This window comes from Oncorhynchus mykiss, chromosome 12, assembly GCF_057628025.1.
Source record: "Oncorhynchus mykiss isolate SJ-2025 chromosome 12, ASM5762802v1, whole genome shotgun sequence".
NCBI lineage: Eukaryota > Metazoa > Chordata > Actinopteri > Salmoniformes > Salmonidae > Oncorhynchus > Oncorhynchus mykiss.
Window position 1 is genome coordinate 37735426 of NC_143033.1, and position 20503 is coordinate 37755928.

Consider the following 20503-nt stretch of genomic DNA (forward strand, 5'->3'; position numbering starts at 1 on the left):
CTAGATGACTTCTTTATCTATTCAATCGGATTGAAATGCAGTGTCTTGGTGGAACGGCATTTGAGCTGTCAAATCCACAAGCAGCTTGTTGCCATTGAATGCAACGAAACCACACCTGACAAATCCCATGCATCAGAATCTGCATAATGAATACCACCCTGATGTTTCAGCGGTGTGAGCAGTTACGTGTCAAACCACTCCCTTATTATCCCTACTGTGTTAGAAGTTCAAAACGGCGCAAGAAAGTGTAGGCACTATCGATGTTAGAAATAACGACTCAAATGTCAAACCATTGGAGTAAACTTGCGTACCCTAACAGCAAACGGAAGTTTTCCAATGGAAAAAAACACTTCTGTTCCGTTTGCAACAGAATCGACGTAATGAATACGGCCCCAGACGAGGTTCAAGCAGGTGAAAGACCCAACGGACAAAACAAACATTATATTGAATTTATTGTAAACCCAGTACAACTTCAAAAAAGAACAAGAAACCCCATGTAATAAATTAGTGTTCAATTTACATTCATGGTTAATGTCATTTGACTTCTGAGAAACATATCATTTCATATTATAAACTGGTCTGGAAAAGATCAAAGCCACTGAGGCAGCCAACTTCAAAGCACTTCATGTCACAGGCATTCAAACGCAGACATGTCTCACTTTAGTCTTGATTAAATAGAGGCCTTACAGAAGGACCTTATTACACATGTACTGTCTGAAACGGATTACAATTTAGGCTTCTCTAAGTCTGAAATGTTCCAAGTAAATCATACCATAATAGTATACTAGATACTTTGGACCAGTTACCAATTGACTCATGGCATTCCACCACCAGTGGTTAACAAATAGATTGAAATGTTAAGTTTACACAAGCTGTGTTTTGACAGACCTATGACGTAAATCTGATTATCCATCTCAACGACAACAATATAGAAGCCTCCGCAGTAACACTATCATTTCCTATCACCACCTCCAACCGTGGTAAGCACTAGCTGTTCAAGTCACAGAGATGGCCAATCCTTTAGGCAAACATGAAATGGATCAATCCCTGATAATGTTGAAATATGCCAGCATCCATCTTGACAATCAACTTAGTCCATATTTGTGACCTATGCACACCACTAATGCTCAACATCGTTTTATCATCATAGTCCTAAGGCCCTACCTTAACAGTTGCCGAAATAGCTTCCTCTCCTGGGCCCAGATTCACAAAACCTTAACTAGAACTTAACTATAGACTTGAAGAAAGTTAAGCAAAGTTGTTATTCCTCAAAAGGTTATTGGACATTTTCTTGCCCTTTCTCCTTAAGAAATTTGGTTCTTAATTCCAAGTTAGCTAAACTCTTGGCAGTGCGAGAAAAAGCTCATGAAAGCAGTTTAATTCACACAAACTTCATCTGAAAGTTTCAGTATTGATAATTTTAAACCCAATAACATGTTTTAGAGCAGTAATCATGATAACATGATTGCCATTGCTAGCTAGATAAGTTGCCAAGAAATGAAGATTTGTAAGAAGATATTGTTGAGGAATTGCACTTAAACTATCTTATGAACGTATTTTTCTTCTTAAGAACCTAAAGTTTTTGCGTAAGAAGTGTTTAGTGAATCTGGGCCCTGGCCTTGGAAGAAAGGAAATGGACCATTGCGATCTATACATGCTCAACATCTAACACCAACATGTGTGTAAGAATAAGTGCACTGACAAACTACCCAGCTGAGTGGATGTGTAATGCAGAGTTGAGCAAAGTAGCGTTGCAGAGCAGATGAGTGGGCTATTTGAGTGACGTGTGTCTGTTATCTGCGTATCCAGAGCCATCCGTTGAGCAGGCAGGCAGAAAGGAGCAGGGAGAAGAGCACCAGCTCAGTCTGTCTGCGTTCAGCGTTCTGCTTCTCCAGACCCGCCAGACGACGACTCATCTTCACCACCTGGACACGAGAAAGGTGCTGATATGTTATACTGTAAGTGACAGATTTATTTTTTGTTTATACACAACATTTGTCGTAGTGTAAAGATGGCCTCAGTTTCTGAGACTCAAGAAAGGACATTTACAGAAATGCAACATACAAGTATCCATAACATTAGTGACTCAATGGCCAGAAGAAAATATTGAAGTTATGGCTCCATCTACTGGTTGAACACAGGCTACACTATCATAATGGCATTGATGGAACAAAAGCATAACATTCTGACCAGACCGGACACGTCGCGTGTGCGAGCGTCGCAAAATACATTTAGAAATCCATGTTATTCAATTATTGCGAGCGTCTGCGATGCCAAGGGCTAAAATAGAAGTCCCTTCTATTTCTGTCGCAGATCACGTTGAAAGTCCTGCCTCTCCCATCTCCTCATCAGTTTATAGAAGCAGGAACCCATGTGCCATCTCCTTATTGGCTATAACAACATGGGTGATTGAAAGATGAACTGTTTTGCCGGTAGTCGTGGTAATACTATGAAAGTTTAGATGCCAATCCCCATATAAGTTCAAAGATGAAAAAGCCTGGAAGGAGGAGATGACTAGAAACGATTCGGTTGGCCGTTTAATGTGTGGATTAATTGGCGAAGTAGAGGAGCTTGTGCATTTCAGGTAAAATAACAACTCAATGTTTATATCCCAGGACAAATGAGCTAGCAACAGCAAGCTAGCTAAATAGGACAAATTAGCTAACAAGTGCAAGCTAACTGGCGCATGAACGCAGCCGGTTTGGGTTCGGTGTAAGGCCGCACTAACAGTAAACTGGTTTATCGCGAGAGATTCAGGCCTAAATTAAGAATTAATATAGGCCTGTATAAACATTTCATGTCATTTCTAGCCTACTACATTTTATGACTGGATACATTGGCAGAATGTTTTATATACGACAAAATACAGGGTAGCCTGCCACTGACAGGTCTGAGTTTGTTGTGTGAATGAATAAATACATTTCTGCCTGTTTTTATTTTTTACAATGCATCAGTGCAGCACTGTACACTGCTCAAAAAAATAAAGGGAACACTTAAACAACACAATGTAACTCCAAGTCAATCACACTTCTGTGAAATCAAACTGTCCACTTAGGAAGCAACACTGATTGACAATAAATTTCACATGCTGTTGTGCAAATGGAATAGACAACAGGTGGAAATTATAGGCAATTAGCAAGACACCCCCAATAAAGGAGTGGTTCTGCAGGTGGTGACCAGACCACTTCTCAGTTCCTATGCTTCCTGGCTGATGTTTTGGTCACTTTTGAATGCTGGCTGTGCTTTCACTCTAGTGGTAGCATGAGACGGAGTCTACAACCCACACAAGTGGCTCAGGTAGTGCAGCTCATCCAGGATGGCACATCAATGCGAGCCGTGGCAAGAAGGTTTGCTGTGTCTGTCAGCGTAGTGTCCAGAGCATGGAGGCGCTACCAGGAGACAGGCCAGTACATCAGGAGAAGTGGAGGAGGCCGTAGGAGGGCAACAACCCAGCAACAGGACCGCTACCTCCGCCTTTGTGCAAGGAGGAGCACTACCAGAGCCCTGCAAAATTACCTCCAGCAGGCCACAAATGTGCATGTGTCTGCTCAAACGGTCAGAAACAGACACCATGAGGGTGGTATGAGGGCCCGACGTCCACAGGTGGGGGTTCTGCTTACAGCCCAACACCGTGCAGGACGTTTGGCATTTGCCAGAGAACACCAAGATTGGCAAATTCGCCACTGGCGCCCTGTGCTCTTCACAGATGAAAGCAGGTTCACACTGAGCACATGTGACAAACGTGACAGTCTGGAGACGCCGTGGAGAACGTTCTGCTGCCTGCAACATCCTCCAGCATGACCGGTTTGGCGGTGGGTCAGTCATGGTATGGGGTGGCATTTCTTTGGGGGGCCGCACAGCCCTCCATGTGCTCGCCAGAGGTAGCCTGACTGCCATTAGGTACCGAGATGAGATCCTCAGGCCCCTTGTGAGACCATATGCTGGTGCGGTTGGCCTCCTCCTAATGCAAGACAATGCTAGACCTCATGTGGCTGGAGTGTGTCAGCAGTTCCTGCAAGAGGAAGGCATTGATGCTATGGACTGGCCCGCCCGTTCCCCAGACCTGAATCCAATTGAGCACATCTGGGACATCATGTCTCGCTCCATCCACCAACACCACGTTGCACCACAGACTGTCCAGGAGTTGGCTGATGCTTGAGTCCAGGTTTGGGAGGAGATCCCTCAGGAGACCAGCCGCCACCTCATCAGGAGCATGCCCAGGCGTTGTAGGGAGGTCATACAGGCACGTGGAGGCCACACACTACTGAGCCTCATTTTGACTTGTTATAAGGACATTACATCAAAGTTGGATCAGCCTGTAGTGTGGTTTTCCACTTTAATTTTGAGTGTGACTCCAAATCCAGACCTCCATGGGTTGGTAAATTTGATTTCCATTGATCATTTTTGTGTGATTTTGTTGTCAGCACATTCAACTATGTAAAGAAAAAAGTATTTAAAAATAATATTTCATTCATTCAAATCTAGGATGTGTTATTTTAGTGTTCCCTTAATTTTTTTGAGCAGTGTATTAATTTAGCCTTTGTGATTACATTACACCAGAGCTACATGTCACTTTCGCCATTCAAACTTCCCTGCCAGTTCATTGCCAACACTGACCTATTTTATTGCAATTCAGCAAGCAAGAGGATTGATCGATGCTTTTTAAATTGCTCAAAAGTTTCAAACTACACGGAACAAAAATGTCAACACAATATGTAAAGTGTTGGTCCTATGTTTCATGAGCTGCAAAAGATCCCAGAAATGTTCCATACTCATAAAAAGCTTAATCTCAGATTTTGTGCAAATTTGTGTACATCCCTATTAGTGAGTATTTCTCTTTTGCCGAGATAATCCATCCCCCTGACAGGTGTGGCATATCAATAAACTGATTAAACAGCATGATCATTACACAGGTGCACCTTGTTCTGGGGACAAAATGCCACTAACATTTTCAGTTTTGTCAAAGAACTCAATGCCACAGATGGCTCAAGTTGAGGGAGGGTGCAATTGGCATGCTGACTGCAGGAATGTCCACCAGAGCTTTTGCCAGAGAATTAAAATGGCAATTTCTCTACCATAAGCCGCCTCCCGTCATTTTAGAGAATTTGGCAGTACGTCCAACCAGCCTCACAACCGCAGGCCACATGTATGGCGTCTTGCGGACAAGCGGTTTGCTGACGTCTACATTGTGACCAGATGGACCCATGTTGGCAGTGGGGTTATGGTATGGGCAGACAAGTTATGGTCAACTTACAATTGCATTTTATTGATGGCAATTTCAATGCACATAGATACCGTGACGAGATCCTGAGGGCCATTGTCATGCCGTTAAATCTCCCGCTATCACCTCATGTTTCAGCATAATGCATGGCCCCATGTCGCAAGTATCTGCACACACTTCTTGGAAGCTTAAAATGTCCCAGTTCTTCCATGGCATGTCACCCATTGAGCAAGTTTGGGATGCTCTGGACATGTTCCAGTTCCTGCCAAAATCCAGAAACTTAGCACAGCCATTGAAGAGGACTGGGACAACATTCCACAGGCCACAATCAACAGCATGATCAACTCTATGCAAAGGAGATGTGTCATGCTGCATGAAGCAAATGGTGGTCACACCAGATACAGAGTGGTTATCTGATCCAAGCTCCTACTTTTTTTTTTTTTAAGGCATCATTGACCAACAGATGCATAACTGCATTCCCAGTCATGTGAAAGCCACAGATCAGGGCCTAATGAATTTATTTCAATTGACTAATTTCCTTATATGAACTGTAACTCAAACAGTACCCGTCAAAAGTTTGGACTCATGCAAGGGTTGTTCTTTATTTTTACTATTTCCTACATTGTAGAATAATAGTGAAGACAAACTATGCAAAAAAGTGCTAAACAAATCAAAATATATTTTATATTTGAGAATCTTCAAAGTAGCCACCCTTTGCATTCTCTCAACTAGCTTAACCTGGAATGCTTTTCAAACAGCCTTGAAGGAGTTCCCACATATGCTGAGCACTTGTTGGCTGCTTTTCCTTCACTCTGCGGTCCTACTCATCCTAAACCATCTCAATTGGCTTGAGGTCAGGTGACTGGAGGCCAGGTCATCTGATGCAGCACTCCATCACTCTCATTCTTGGTCAAACAGCTGTTGAAAAACAAATGATGGTCCCACTAAGTGCAAACCAGATGGGATGGCATATCACTGCAGAATGCTGCGGTAGCCATGCTGGTTAAGTGTGCCTTGAATTCTAAATAAATCAGTGTCACCAGCAAAGCACCATCACACCACCACCTCCATGCTTCACGGTGGGAACCACACGAGATCATCTGTTCACCTACTCTGCATCTCACAAAGACACGGCGGTTAGAACCCAAAATCTCGCATTTGGACTCATCAGACCAAAAGGACAGATTTCCACCGGTCTAATGTCCATTGCTCGTGTTCTTGGCCCAAGCGAGTCCTTTAGTTGTGGTTTCTTTGCAGCAATTTGACCATGAAGGCCTGAGTCACGCAGTCTCCTCTGAACAGTTGATGTTGAGATGTGTCTGATACTTGAACTCTGAAGCATTTATTTGTGCTGCAATTTGAGGCTGAATATATTTTGATTTGTTTAACATTTTTTGGGTTAATACATGATTCCATATAATTGATGTCTTCACCATTATTCTACAATGTATAAAATAGTAAAAATGAGTAGGTGTCCAAACTATTGACTGATAAAGAGATATATACAGTGGGGCAAAAAGTATTTAGTCAGCCACCAATTGTGCAAGTTCTCCCACTTAAAAAGATAAGAAAAAAAAGATACACTTTAATTATGACAGACAAAATGAGAAAAAGAAATCCAGAAAATCACATTGTAGGATTTTTAATGAATTTATTTGCAAATTATGGAGGAAAATAAGTATTTGGTCACCTACAAACAAGCAAGATATCTGTCTCTCACAGACCTAAGAGGCTCCTCTGTCCTCCACTCGTTACCTGTATTAATGGCACCTGTTTGAACTTAACAGTATAAAAGACACCTGTCCACAACCTCAAACAGTCACACTCCAAACTCCACTATGGCCAAGACCAAAGAGCTGTCAAAGGACACCAGAAACAAAATTGTAGACCTGCACCAGGCTGGGAAGACTGAATCTGCAATAGGTAAGCAGCTTGGTTTGAAGAAATCAACTGTGGGAGCAATTATTAGGAAATGGAAGGCATACAAGACCACTGATAATCTCCCTCGATCTGGGGCTCCACGCAAGATCTCACCCCGTGGGGTCAAAATGATCACAAGAACGGTGAGCAAAAATCCCAAAACCACACGAATGACCTGCAGAGAGATGGGACCAAAGTAACAAAGCCTACCATCAGTAACACACTATGCCGCCAGGGTCTCAAATCCTGCAGTGCCAGACGTTTCCCCCTGCTTAAGCCAGTACATGTCCAGGCCCGTCTGAAGTTTGCTAGAGAGCATTTGGATGATCCAGAAGAAGATTGGGAGAATGTCTTATTGTCAGATGAAACCAAAACATAACTTTTTGCTAAAAACTCAACTCGTCGTGTTTGGAGGACAAAGAATGCTGAGTTGCATCCAAAGAACACCATACCTACTGTGAAGCATGGGGGTGGAAACATCATGCTTTGGGGCTGTTTTTCTGCAAAGGGACCAGGACAACTGATCCGTGTAAAGGAATGAATGGGGCCATGTATCGTGAGATTTTGAGTGAAAACCTCCTTCCATCAGCAAGGGCATTGAAGATGAAACGTGGCTGGGTCTTTCAGCATGACAATGATCCCAAACACACCGCCCGGGCAACGAAGGAGTGGCTTCGTAAGAAGCATTTCAAGGTCCTGGAGTGGCCTAGCCAATCTCCAGATCTCAACCCCATAGAAAATCTTTGGAGGGAGTTGAAAGTCTGTGTTGCCCAGCAACAGCCCCAAAACATCACTGCTCTAGAGGAGATCTGCATGGAGGAATGGGCCAAAATACCAGCAACAGTGTGTGAAAACCTTGTGAAGACTTACAGAAAATGTTTGACCTCTGTCATTGCCAACAAAGTATTGAGATAAACTTTTGTTATTGACCAAATACTTAATTTCCACCATAATTAGCAAATAAATTCATTAAAAATCCTACAATGTGATTTTCTGTATTTTTTTGCTAATTTTCTCTGTCATAGTTGAAGTGTACCTATGATGAAAATTACAGGCCTCATCTTTTTAAGTGGGAGAACTTGCACAATTGGTGGCTGACTAAATACTTTTTTGCCCCACTGTATATAAAAAAAGGAAAAAAACAAGTCCTCTCACTGTTAATAACTGCATTTATTTTCAGCAAACATGTGTAAATACTTGCCTGAACATAAGATTAAACAACTGAGACAAACTGAACAAATTCCACAGACTGTGACTAACAGAAATGGAATAATGTGTCCCTGAACAAAGGGGGAGTCAAAATCAAAAGTAACAGTCAGTATCTGGTGTGGCCATCAGCTGCATTTGCCAGTTCTTGCTGTGAGATGTTACCCCACTCTTCCACCAAGGCCCCAGCAAGTTCCCAGACATTTTGGGGGGGAATGGTCCTAGCCCTCACCCTCCGATCCAACAGGTCCCAGACATGCTCAATGGGATTGAGATCCGGGCTCTTCGCTAGCCATGGCAGAACACTGACATTCCTGTCTTGCAGGAAATCACGCACAGAACGAGCAGTATGGCTGGTGGTATTGTCATGCTGGAAGGTCATGTCAGGATGAGCCTGCAGGAAGGGTAGCTCATGAGGGAGGAGGATGTCTTCCCTGTAACGCACAGCGTTGAGATTGCCTGCAATGACAACAAGCTCAGTCTGATAATGCTGTGACACATCGCCCCTAGACCATGACGGACCCACCACCTCCAAATCGGTCCTGCTCCAGAGTACAGGCCTCAGTGTAATGCTCATTCCTTCAACGATAAGTATGAATCTGACCATCACCCCCGGTGAGACAAAACTGCGACTAGTCAATGAAGAGCACTTTTTGCCAGTCCTGTCTGGTCCAGCGACGGTGGGTTTATGCCCATAGGCGACGTTGTTGCAGGCCTACAACCCTCAGTCCAGCGTCTCTCAGCCTATTGGAAGGATTGTGCGTTCCTGGTGTAACTCGGGCAGTTGTTGTTGCCATCCTGTCCCGCAGGTGTGATGTTCAGATGTACTGATCCTGTACAGATGTTGTTACACGTGGTCTGCCACTGCGAGGACGATGAACTGTCCATCCTATCTCAGGCGTCTCACTGCAATGTATTGCCCTGGCCACATCTGCAGTCCTCATGCAGCATGCCTAAGGAAAGGCCTAAAAGGCCTCAGTGTCCTAATTTTTCATAACTGTGACCTTCATTACCTACTGTCTGTAACCTGTTAGTGTCTAAACGACTGTTCCACAGGTGCATGTTCATTAATTGTTTATAGTTCATTATTGAACAAGCATGGGAAACAGTGTTTACAATGAAGATCTGTGAAGTTATTTGGATTTTTACTAATTATCTTTTAAAAGACAGGGTCCTGAAAAAGGAACGTTTCTTTTTTTGCTGAGTTTATATGCTACTCGTTTAAGAGAGAGGGGGAAGAGATAGGCAAGTTGTCTGTCGAGATGCGCGAAAGACAAAAAAACAGTGAAATATCCGCCAGAGTATAGGCTACTCTTAGACAAAATAATTAATCAAATAAAAATGAAGGCCCAGTGTCAACATAACCACCGACTTGCTTCACTAAAATGTATCAATGGCTGATAGGCTATGGACAGATTGAGTGCATGTCTTCTATTTTCAAATGGTTGTCAATTTCATCTTCATATAGCCTAGGCCTATATCACAGCTGTCTCTATAGCTTCCCCTTAACTTTCCACGTCAATTTATATTATATTGATTTTGCATTATCCTATAAGGTAGACTAGTTCACATGCAGGTGTCAATCAGACAGTGTCATTCAGACGTTCAATGGAAGGCGAAAGTAGCTCATTATTGTCTCTTTTCACCCACGAGAGGGGTTATTAGCCTGCTTACCTGTCTCCTAAGTACGATGAACTCCACAGCTGCACATCCCTCATCTGGGCTCATCCAGGAGTCCCGCATGGCACTGCCAACCACACAAACAGGGATAAAGGTAAATGGTGCATGTGCACACACACTCACACTTCAATGCTTTAGGCTTCGGAAAAGTGTTGTTGGTACCACAAAACAAGCCCAATAACAGGAAATGCCAATGGTTTGCCAGAACTTGTCACCTTTTCCTGGCTGGTTCGACATATACAGGGGGCTCCTCAACCACAGCAGTAGTTGGGTGTTCAGGAGAGCTGAACCTTTAAACCAGGGAGAGAGACCACAGTCTGCAAAGGGGCTTTCAACACAAGGCAGATAGAAGAACAACAGGGAAGGATCCAGCATGAGGAAAAACAACCAGAAGTGGGCAACAAAAGACAAAAAAAAAAAGACAAAGCAGTAGTAAGATGAAGTTGTCCCATGGATGCTGATCTAAGATCAGTTTTCCATTGTTGCCTGTAAAGGCTAAGGTTAGGATTAGAGTACAATGGGCTGATCCAAGATGTGTGCCAACTGCCAACTTCTACCCGAAGCAAGAGCAAAGCAGGGAGAAGCAGCATGCAGAGTTTAGAGTGCAGAGGGACAGGACAGTTCATCACTAAGGACTTAACATGGTCCACACAGACCCGCATATTATTGAAGTGGGCACGACAGCGCCTCTTCCCCCTCAGGTGGCTGAAAAGATTTGGCATGGGCCCTTGGATTCTCAATAAGTGCTACAGCTGGACCCTCAAGAGCACCTTGACTGGCTGCATCACCGCTTGCTATGGCAAATGCACCTCCCTCGACCGCAAAGCGCTACAGAGGGTGGTACGGGCGGCCCTGTACATCACTGGGGCAGAGCTCCCTTGCCTTCCAGGACCTCTAATATCAGGCGGGGTAAGAAAAAAAAAAATTGTCAAAGACTCCAGCCACCCTAGTCATAGACTGTGCTCTTTCCATGACACAGATTGACCAGGTGAAAGCTATGATCCCATATTGATGTCACCTGTTAAATCCACTTCAATCAGTGTAGATGAAGGAGAGGAGACAGGTTAATTAAGGATTGTTAAGCCTTGAGACGGATTGTGTATGTGTGTCATTCAGAGGGTGAATGGGCAAGACAAAATATTGGCGTGCCCTTGAACGAGGTATGGTAGTAAGTGCCAGGTGCACTGGTTTGGGTCAAGAACTGCAACGCTGCTGGGTTTTTCACACTCAACAGTTTCCCGTGTGTATCAAGAATGGTCCACCAACCAAAGGACATTCAGCCAACTTGACAGCTGTGGGAAGCATTGGAGTCAACATGGGCCAGTATCCCTGTGGAACGCTTGACACCTTGTAGAGTCCATGTCCTGACAAATTGAGGCTGTTCTGAGGGCAAAACTGGGGGGGCAACTCAATATTAGGATGATGTTCTCAATATTTTGTACACTATATATAGTACCAGTCAAAAGTTGACACCTACTCATTCCAGTTTTTTATTTTTTTATTTCTACATTGTAGAATAGTGAAGACATCAAAACTATGAAATAGCACATATGGAATGATGTAGTAACCAAATAAGTGTTCAATCAAAAATACATTTTATAGTTTTTTGGTTACTACATGATTCCATATGTATTATTTCATAGTTTTGATGTCTTCACTATTATTCTACAATGTAGAAAATAAAAATTAAAGAAAAACCCTTGAATGAGTAGGTGTCAACTTTTGACTGGGACTGTAAATACATACACCATTTTACTCATTATTATATATCATGATTCCTCGTCACTTTACATCCATATCTACCTCATTTTGTTGTTTTTTACTCTGCATCGTTGGAAAGGGCTAATAAGCAAGCATTTCATGGTATACTTGAGGCGGCAGGTAGCCTAGTGGTTAGAGCAGTTAACCCACTGTTCCTAGGCCGTCATTGTAAATAATAATTTGTTCTTAACTGACTTGCCTAGTAAAATAAAAAAGGTCAAATAAAAATAGTATGATTTCAACCTAAGTTGTGAGTAAAGGAAGTGATCCTGTAGTCAAGAATGAATCCTTTGAGGCAAAAGCTTTGCCAAGAAAGTTAGAACTAGTAGTGTAAGGACATAAATGCAAGCCCAAGCAAGGAAGAAATGGAAGGAGGTTAGGTGCCATTTGTTAAGATTTCGGTTTGGGTAGGCAGGGGTCACTCAGGTCGGAGAAGGTAGGACCCCTAACCTGTATTTCTGAGTGACAGTCTGCAGAAGGCACTGTGAGGCCTGCTGGCCCAGTTCCTTGGCAGCCTGAAGCATGGTCTGTGGAGACAGGAGGCTGGGTAGGGTGGCAGGGAGCCCCAGGGGCATGGGCAGGGTGTCTGCAGCAGCAGTAGAGGAGCGCTGAGGGAGGCATCCTGCACCGCCGCAACTACAACAGGCACAAGTGAGGGGTGGGGGTGGGTTGGGTCACCAGGACAGACAGAGGGGAACAACACTTACCAAGCATAGTGACAATGCCACAACTTCACGTTGCCTCCAATATAACCTACATGTAAGGAGAGGCTAGAGATCAGAGAAACCAATGTGTCTCCCTCTGCTGGAAACACAGGTGACGAATAGGAGGACAACGCTGCATGGGGCCTGAGGCAGCGCAAAGTCAATAGAATGTAGTGTCCCAAGCCAACAATGCAACTTCCCCTTTGTGTCTTTCTGAAATGTTCCAGGTGTTGAAAGAATTTTGATAAGTAATTTATGCTACTTTGGTTACATATGGCCGAGTTGTCTCGTCCACAAGGTGATGAAAACCAACAAAAATCATGCTTCAAAGTGAAGTGTTCTGAAAACATTCAGCACCATGTGTTTTGGGAGCTTTTTGTAATGTGTTTTTTTTGTAGCTTTTTTTCTACACTTTTGAGGAAGCGTTGTACATGTAACCGCCTCACTGGGCAGAGGAGCATGCAGAGAGGCAGGTAGCCTAGCAGCTAAGAGCGTTGGGCCAGTAACCAGAAGACCGCTGGTTCGAATACCCGAGCCAACGGGTTGAGAAATCTGTCGATGTGCCCTTGAGCAAGGCACTTAACCCTAAATGCTCCTGTAAGTCGCTCTGGATAAGAGCTTCTACTAAATGACAAATGTAAATGTAATAAGCCACTCAGTCTGGTCCAAGGAAAGAGATGGATCTCTATGGTGACATTTAAAAGGAGTTAAAGAAGTGTTTAATCCAATGTGTCTTGTACTTACGAGATAGGGGTGTGCGGTGCCTGTTTGCAGGTGGGGGTGCCAGGGTTGCTCCTGCCAAAAGCCTGGTCACTGTAGGACCTACGCAGTGGACTCTGTCACAGAAGAGAGAAAGAGTAACATGAGTTCAATAAGGAAGAGATGGATAACTGGTGGCCCCCTTTGGTAGGCCTGCAGATCAATTTCCAAATCCAGGGATGCAAACTGGTGAGGGCCTAAAAAGGAGACACAATTTGCACTGAAACATGCAAAGTACACCTGGCATACCCCTTTTTATCCCACTATATTGAAAAAGAGGGAGGGTGAATGGTGTTCCTTTCAACTCTATAGTGGCTTCCAGCTTAAGCCAGGCCCAGCTACACTTAATCCCTGAATCCACTTGTTTAACAAGCAACGCCTCAGTTTCACCTAATTCTCTCATTCTGAAAATTAACCACATACTGTAGAGGGAATTCGTAGGCGATCGAATAAACCCCCACTTCTTTCCTTCTGCTAGCAAACGTGCAATCTTTGGACAATAAAAAAGATGACCCACACAGAAGATTAAACTACCAACGGGACATTCAAAACTGTAATATCTTATGCTTTATTGACGTGACTGAACAACGCCACTATCAACATACAGCTGGCTGGTTATACGCTGCACCGGCAGGATAGAACAGCGGCGTCTGGTAAGACAAGGGGCGGCAGACTATGTATTTTTGTAAATAACAGCTGGTGCACGATATCTAAGGAAGTCTCGAGCTATTGCTCGCCTGAGGTAGAGTATCTCATGATAAACTGTAGACCACACTACCTGCCTAGAGAATGTATCTGTATTTTTCGTAGCTATTTACATACCACCACAGTCAGAGGCTGGCACTAAGACAGCATTGAATGAGCTGTATTCCGCCATAAAGCAAACAAGAAAATGCTCACCCAGAGGCAGCACTCCTAGTAGCCGGGGACTTTAATGCAGGGAAACTTAAATCAGTTTTACCAACTTTCTTTCAGTATGTTAAATGTGCAACCAAAAAAAAAATAACTCGATCACTTTTACTCCACGTACAGAGGCGCATACAAAGCTCTCCCTCACCCTCCATTTGGCAAATCTGACCATAATTCTATCCTCCTGATTCCTGCTTACAATCAAACATGAATGTGGGAAGCACCAGTGACTAGATCAATAAAAAAGTGGTCAGATGAAGCAGATGCTAAGCTACAGGACTGTTTTTCTAGCACAGACTGGAATATGATCCGGGATTCCTCCAATGGTATTGAGGGGTACACCACATCGGTCATTGGCTTCATCAATAAGTGCATCGATGACATCGTCCCCAAAGTGACCGTACGTACATACCCCAACCAGAAGCCATGGATTACAGGCAACATCCACACTGAGCTAAAGGCTAGAGCTGCCGCTTTCAAGGAGCAGGACTCTAACCCGGAAGCTTATAAGAAATCCTGCGATGCACTCCGACTTACCATCAAACAGGCAAAGCATCAATACAGGACTAAGATTGAATCGTACTACACCGGCTCTGACGCTCGTTGGATGTGGCAGGGCTTGCAAACCATTACAATCTACAAAGGGAAGCACAGCCAAGAGCTGCCCAGTGACACGAGCCTAACAGATTAGCTAAACTACTTCTATGCTTGCTTCAAGGCAAATAACACTGAAACATACATGAGAGCACCAGCTGTTCCGAAAGACTGATCACGCTCTCCGGCCCCAATGTGAGTAAGAGTGTTAAAACTGATCAACATTCACAAGGCCGCAGGGCCAGACGGATTACCAGGACGTGTACTGCGAGCACACGCTGACCAACTGGCAAGTGTCTTCACTGACATTTTCAACCTCTCCCTGTCCGAGTCTGTAATACCAACATGTTTTAAGAAAACCACCATAGTGCCTGTGCCCAAGAACACTAAGGTAACCTGCCTAAACAACCACGTAGCACTCACGTCTGTAGCCATGAAGTGCTTTGAAAGGCTGCTCATGTCTCACATCAACACCATTAACCCTAGACCCACTCCAATTTGCATACCGCCCCAACAGGGCCAAGCTTCCTGCCATCCAGGACCTCTATACCAGGCGGTGTCAGAGGAAGGCCCTAAAAATTGTCAAGGCTCCAGCTACCCTAGTCATAGTCGGTTTTCTCTGCTACCGCACGGCAAGCGGGTACCAGAGCTACAAGTCTAGGTCCAAGAGGCTTCTAAACAGCTTCTACCCGAAGCCATAAGACTTCTGAACATCTAATCAACCTAGACTATTTGCATTGTGCCCCCCCTCTTTTGTTTTTACACGGCTGCCACTCTGTTGTTATCCATGCACAGTCACTTTAATAACTCTACCTACATCTACATATTACCATAACTAACCGGTGACCCCACACATTGACTCTGTACCGGTACCCCCCTGTATTTAGTCTCGCTATTGTTATTTTACTGCTGCGCCTTAATTACTTGTTACTTTTATTTCTTATTATTATCCTTTTTTTAACTGCTTTGTCAGTTAGGAGCTCGTAAGTAAGCATTTCACTGGTTGCTGTTGTATTCGGCGCATGTGACTAATGTAATTTGAAAACAGTTCGTTAACTTGTTAACATTTCACACAGATTGCCAGGGTCCAGTAAGCGACTAACGCGTTATAACTTGAGGAACGACAAGCAGTTGTATACCAGTTAATACTATAGCGAATGGTTAGGTTACTAACGTTAGCTGTCTGACGTTATTAGCCAGCTAATTTTCACTCCATAAACTCAATTATTTGATCAGTTATGTTGGCTAATGTTGCTCAACATATCTCTGGCTAGCTAACGGAGAATTATATCCAGCTACTGTAGCAAGATGCTTAACAATGCTAACAATACTTGTTCCACCACATTTTCTCCCTCACCTCAAACTTTCCAAATTCCAGTTGCACGATTCTACACGAATCACGTAGGTCACCTATTTTGGATTCAAAACGGCGTATTTCGCCAAAAAGGTGACTAGTTTGCATCCCTGCAAATCTCTTTTGGGGGAGGAGGGACTCCGTCAGGTAAAAGAACAGAATACACAAGGTGCAATTTAGAAATGTGGTTGTGCATCAGCAGTTTCTCTTGTTATGTCAGTCACTCAATTAGCCCATGTCAGCAAACATTTATATATTGTAAATTGATCTTGAGGCCAGCTAAACTTGTAGTAATCATGGTCGAAATACCAACCGGGGGCTCCCTTGATTTTGTTAGTCATTCTCAGGCAAACATTTCTCTCCACCCGATGGCAAAATGTGTACAATTGCATGAAATTAACTAAAACTTTGAATTTTGCTTAGGCCCACCAAAAGGCTAGTGCCGGCTGACAATGTTTAGGTATAGATATAGGTATGCAGAACCGCAAGCCACTGCGGCCCCCCGTGTTGAGCCCAGATCTTTTTGGTGGCCCCCACCCCCACCAAAGTTGGCCATCCCTGAGTTCGATGGTGAGGGTAGGGCCAGATGGAAGCTGCTGGGAATGTTTCAATCCAGGTGGTACCTGCATATTGAATCTTTTGCTAACTCCATCTCCTCAAATGCTATCCCCAAGCACGACTCTGAACACTTTAAAGAATGACACACAGAGCAATGGCTTGACACTAAATGTATCAGTGACACTACACTTATCCAATTATTGTCAGACAACTCATTCCCAAAGAAAAGGTCCAGTCTCCACTCTCACATACCTGCACTGGTTCCCTCATGTAGGGGTCTCTTTCTTTGTTCCAGGCACTGTGCTGCTGTGCCTCCCATGCAGGCCCCAGCGGGAGGGCTGAGCCTTGCTTGGATGACGTGAACAGTGGATGGGGGCTCATGTCCGGGGCATCTATTAGTAAGTCACAAAGATATAAGAACACTGAGACATGATAAGGACTCACACACAGATCCCATTATTGCTCTGACTCAAATCCTGAAGAAAAAAAGAAAACAGAGCATTTTGGACCAGCATTGTTAAGTTGCTAAAGGAGTTTTTCTTCTGACCCGTCTTCGTTCTATCGCAACTCTACTTCAAGTTCCTTGGTGTGCACATCACCAATAAACTATCACGGTCCAAACACACCAAGACAGTCGTGAAGAGGGCACAACAAATCCTATTCGCCCTCAGGAGACAAAAGATTTGGCATGGGTCCTCAGAGCCTCAAAGTTATACAGCTGCACCATCGAGAGCATGGTTGCATCAATGCCTGGTATGGCAACCGCTCAGCCTCCGACCGCACGACAGAGGGTAGTGCGTACAGCCCAGATCATCACTGGGGCCAAGCTTCCTGCCATCCAGGAACTCTATACCAGGCAGTGTCAGAGGAAGACCCTAAAAATTGTAAAAGACTCCAGCCACCCTAGTCATAGACAGTTCTCTCTGCTACCGCACGGCAAGTGGTACCGGAGCTCCATGTCCAAAAGGCTTCTTAACAAGCCATAAGACTCCTGAACAGCTAATCAAATGGCTACCCAAACAATTTGCATTGCCATTATTCATAGATTTGGATAGAAAACACTCTGAAGTTTCCAAAACTGTTTGAATCATGTCTGAGTGTAACAGAACTTATGTACCAGGCAAAACCCAGAGGACTAACTGTTCAGATTTTTTGTTTGTATTTTTTTGCCTGTTCCCTGACTTATTGCCAAGGGATATTTCATAGGAACCTGTTTTCAGTTCCTACCGCTTCCACTGGATGTCACCAGTCTTTGGAATTTGGTTGAGGTTATTCCTTTGTGCAATGAAGAAGTAGGCCAACTTGGAACTGGGTACACTTTTGTGAGTTGTGCAAGATGTGAAAAGTGGCGCTGGTTTGTTTTCGTTCCTGTATTGAACACAGATTGCCCCGTCTACAATTTTATCGATTATTAACGTTAAAAAATACCTAAAGTTGTATTACAAAAGTAGTTTGAAATATATTGGCAAAGTTTATAGGCAACTTTTGAAATATTTTGTAGTGATGTTGCGTTTTTTGTAAGCTGTTTTTTTCTGGATCAAACGCGCTTTATAAATGGACATTTTGGATATATATGGACGGAATTAATCGAACAAAAGGACCAATTGTGATGTTTATGGGACATATAGGAGTGCCAACAAAAGAAGCTCGTCAAAGGTAATGCATGTTTTATATTTTATTTCAGCGTTTTGTGTAGCGCCTGCAGGGTTGAAATATGCTAACTCCTTTGTTTACTGCTGGTGCAGATGGTGCAGGCTATCAGATAATAGCTTCTTATGCTTTCGCCGAAAAGCATTTTTAAAATCTGACATGTTGGCTGGATTCACAACGAGTGTAGCTTTAATTGAGTATCTTATATGTGTGATTTAATGAAAGTTTGAATTTTATAGTATTTTATTTGAATCTGGCGCTCTGCATTTTCCCTGGCAATTGGCCAGTTGAGACATTTGCATCCCGCCTATCCCTAATTAAGGGCTTGTAAGTAAGCATTTAACTTTAAGGTCTACACCTGCTGTATTCGGCACGTGACAAATAACATTTTATTTTGATTTGAACTTAAGCCATATAAATGCCTCCTGTTTTGTCTATCAATAGGCCCATCTCCAGACCAGCCATGTCCCCACCTGTGAGAGACAGCCTGTCTGGGATGTGCATGCTGTAAGAAGCGGGACAGTCAGCACACTCCTGCCTCTCCTCTTCCCATCTCTGTCCCATGCCTGGCCCCACTCTCAGCCGGTCGGGGACACGCATCTTCTGGTTGATGGCCTCAGAGAAGATGGTGTCACGGCCGCTGCGCACCTGGGAAACGTCACCCCGAAACTCCGAAGAGGCCATGGCAGCTGCTGTTTTAAGATCAAAATGTGTTACAACTTCTGAAGTCAGTGCATCTTTGACAAGCCTATACTACCCCTGTAAAACTATACTTGGATGTAGTTAGCTGATTAGGCAACAGGATTAGTCAAATGTTAGTAGGTTCATTTTCATGCAGTGTGGATTAGCTGGAACTATCCTGTGTTATTCTTTGGGTGCATAAATCCAGTCTGCTCAACTCCATCGTAAATCTTTGAGTTTAATTGGCTAGGGGCCTGTCAAATCATTGCAGATGGCAGGCAACTCAATTCAATTAATGTGAGAACAGTGTTCCTAGGTGGCTAGTTGTCTGATTAATCAGGCTGTAATACACAATGAATTGGTATATACCGCCTTAAAGTAATGCCTGCAAATCATGTACATTTTCCTTACAAGACAGAATACTTAATAAAATTAAATGTAAACTTACTATACCGGTTGTCTGTGCAGTTTGTCTTAAACTGCTCTATGGAACCAAGAATGCCATGACAATGAAAATGGTTCTGAATCAGGGTAGAGTACAGAGAACAATCCACACTATTTTGGGAATTGCAGATTTTTGTGTAGATATAAATCAGAATATTTGTTTTTGAAATTCACACACAAAAAAAAGGTGTTGATTGTTCTCCACCCTCCCCTGATTGAGATAATAGCCTACCATTTACTTTGTCATGGCACGCTTAGCTGGCTAACGTTATTCATCGTTTTTTTCGTCATCATACTTTGAACATTGCCCTGTCGTCATCACACTTTCTACAGTAAAATAAAATACATGTAAGATATATCTAGCAAGAAAGATGACAGACCTGAGGAGTAACTTGCAGGGCAGAGATCTTTGGCCAGCTAAATTAGCGAGTAGCTTTGCTAGCTAGCTTGTCAGTTAGAATGCAAACGACCTAGCTAGAGGCTAAAGTTAGCTGGAGTAAAGCTGATAGCCAAATAAGTTGGTCAACTATCACGAAGTTGTCAGCAGCAATTTGACATTATCTTTAACAACGTGGCTAGACAGTTTATCAATAAAAACTATAGATATTTAGATAAACGCGTAGGGAACTAGCAAGCTATGTAGCTAAACTTTATAAAGTTGACATTAGCTGGCTACCCTACCAACGTCCTTCTTTGGTATCATTGCGTTTGCAAAATTTTCGTGCATGCCGCCACCTACTGTGCGGGAGTGTGTGGTCCATCATTTTTATTATTTTTATTTTTTATTTATTTAACCTACATTTAACTAGGCAAGTCAGTTTAAGAACAAATTATTATTTACAATGATGGCCTAGGAACAGTGGGTTAACTGCCTTGTTCAGAGGCAGAACGACAGATTTTTAGCTTTACATTTTGTGATACAAAAAAAAAACATATTGCACCACCAACCCAACATATTTGATTCAAAAAAAACAAATTGCACCACCAACCAACCCAACACATATATATATACCACTATTTCATAAAATAAGAAAACACCACCTCATTTCACTACTTTGGCTA

The 20503-nt window shown here is 43.3% G+C and overlaps 1 protein-coding gene across 8 annotated transcripts; it reads right to left on the minus strand.

Moving 5' to 3' along the window:
- Nucleotides 1-435: 435 nt before the first annotated feature.
- Nucleotides 436-20236, minus strand: LOC110537534 (mitochondrial fission factor homolog B). Of its 8 annotated transcripts, none has more exons than XM_021623642.3 (8): nucleotides 19822-20191; nucleotides 18790-19008; nucleotides 16919-17058; nucleotides 13237-13328; nucleotides 12239-12424; nucleotides 10243-10317; nucleotides 10022-10094; nucleotides 436-1925 (listed from the first exon to the last, which is right to left on the minus strand). In XM_021623642.3, the coding sequence occupies exons 2-8, from the start codon at nucleotides 18998-19000 to the stop codon at nucleotides 1794-1796; spliced, it is 909 nt and encodes a 302-aa protein (XP_021479317.1). In that variant the 5' UTR covers nucleotides 19001-19008; nucleotides 19822-20191; the 3' UTR covers nucleotides 436-1793. The 8 variants fall into 8 exon arrangements, with proteins under 8 accessions (XP_021479317.1, XP_021479318.1, XP_090048529.1 ...); XM_021623643.3 differs by having other exon boundaries at nucleotides 18790-19005; nucleotides 19822-20174; XM_090192403.1 differs by lacking the exon at nucleotides 10243-10317 and having other exon boundaries at nucleotides 18790-19005; nucleotides 19822-20183.
- Nucleotides 20237-20503: the final 267 nt, after the last annotated feature.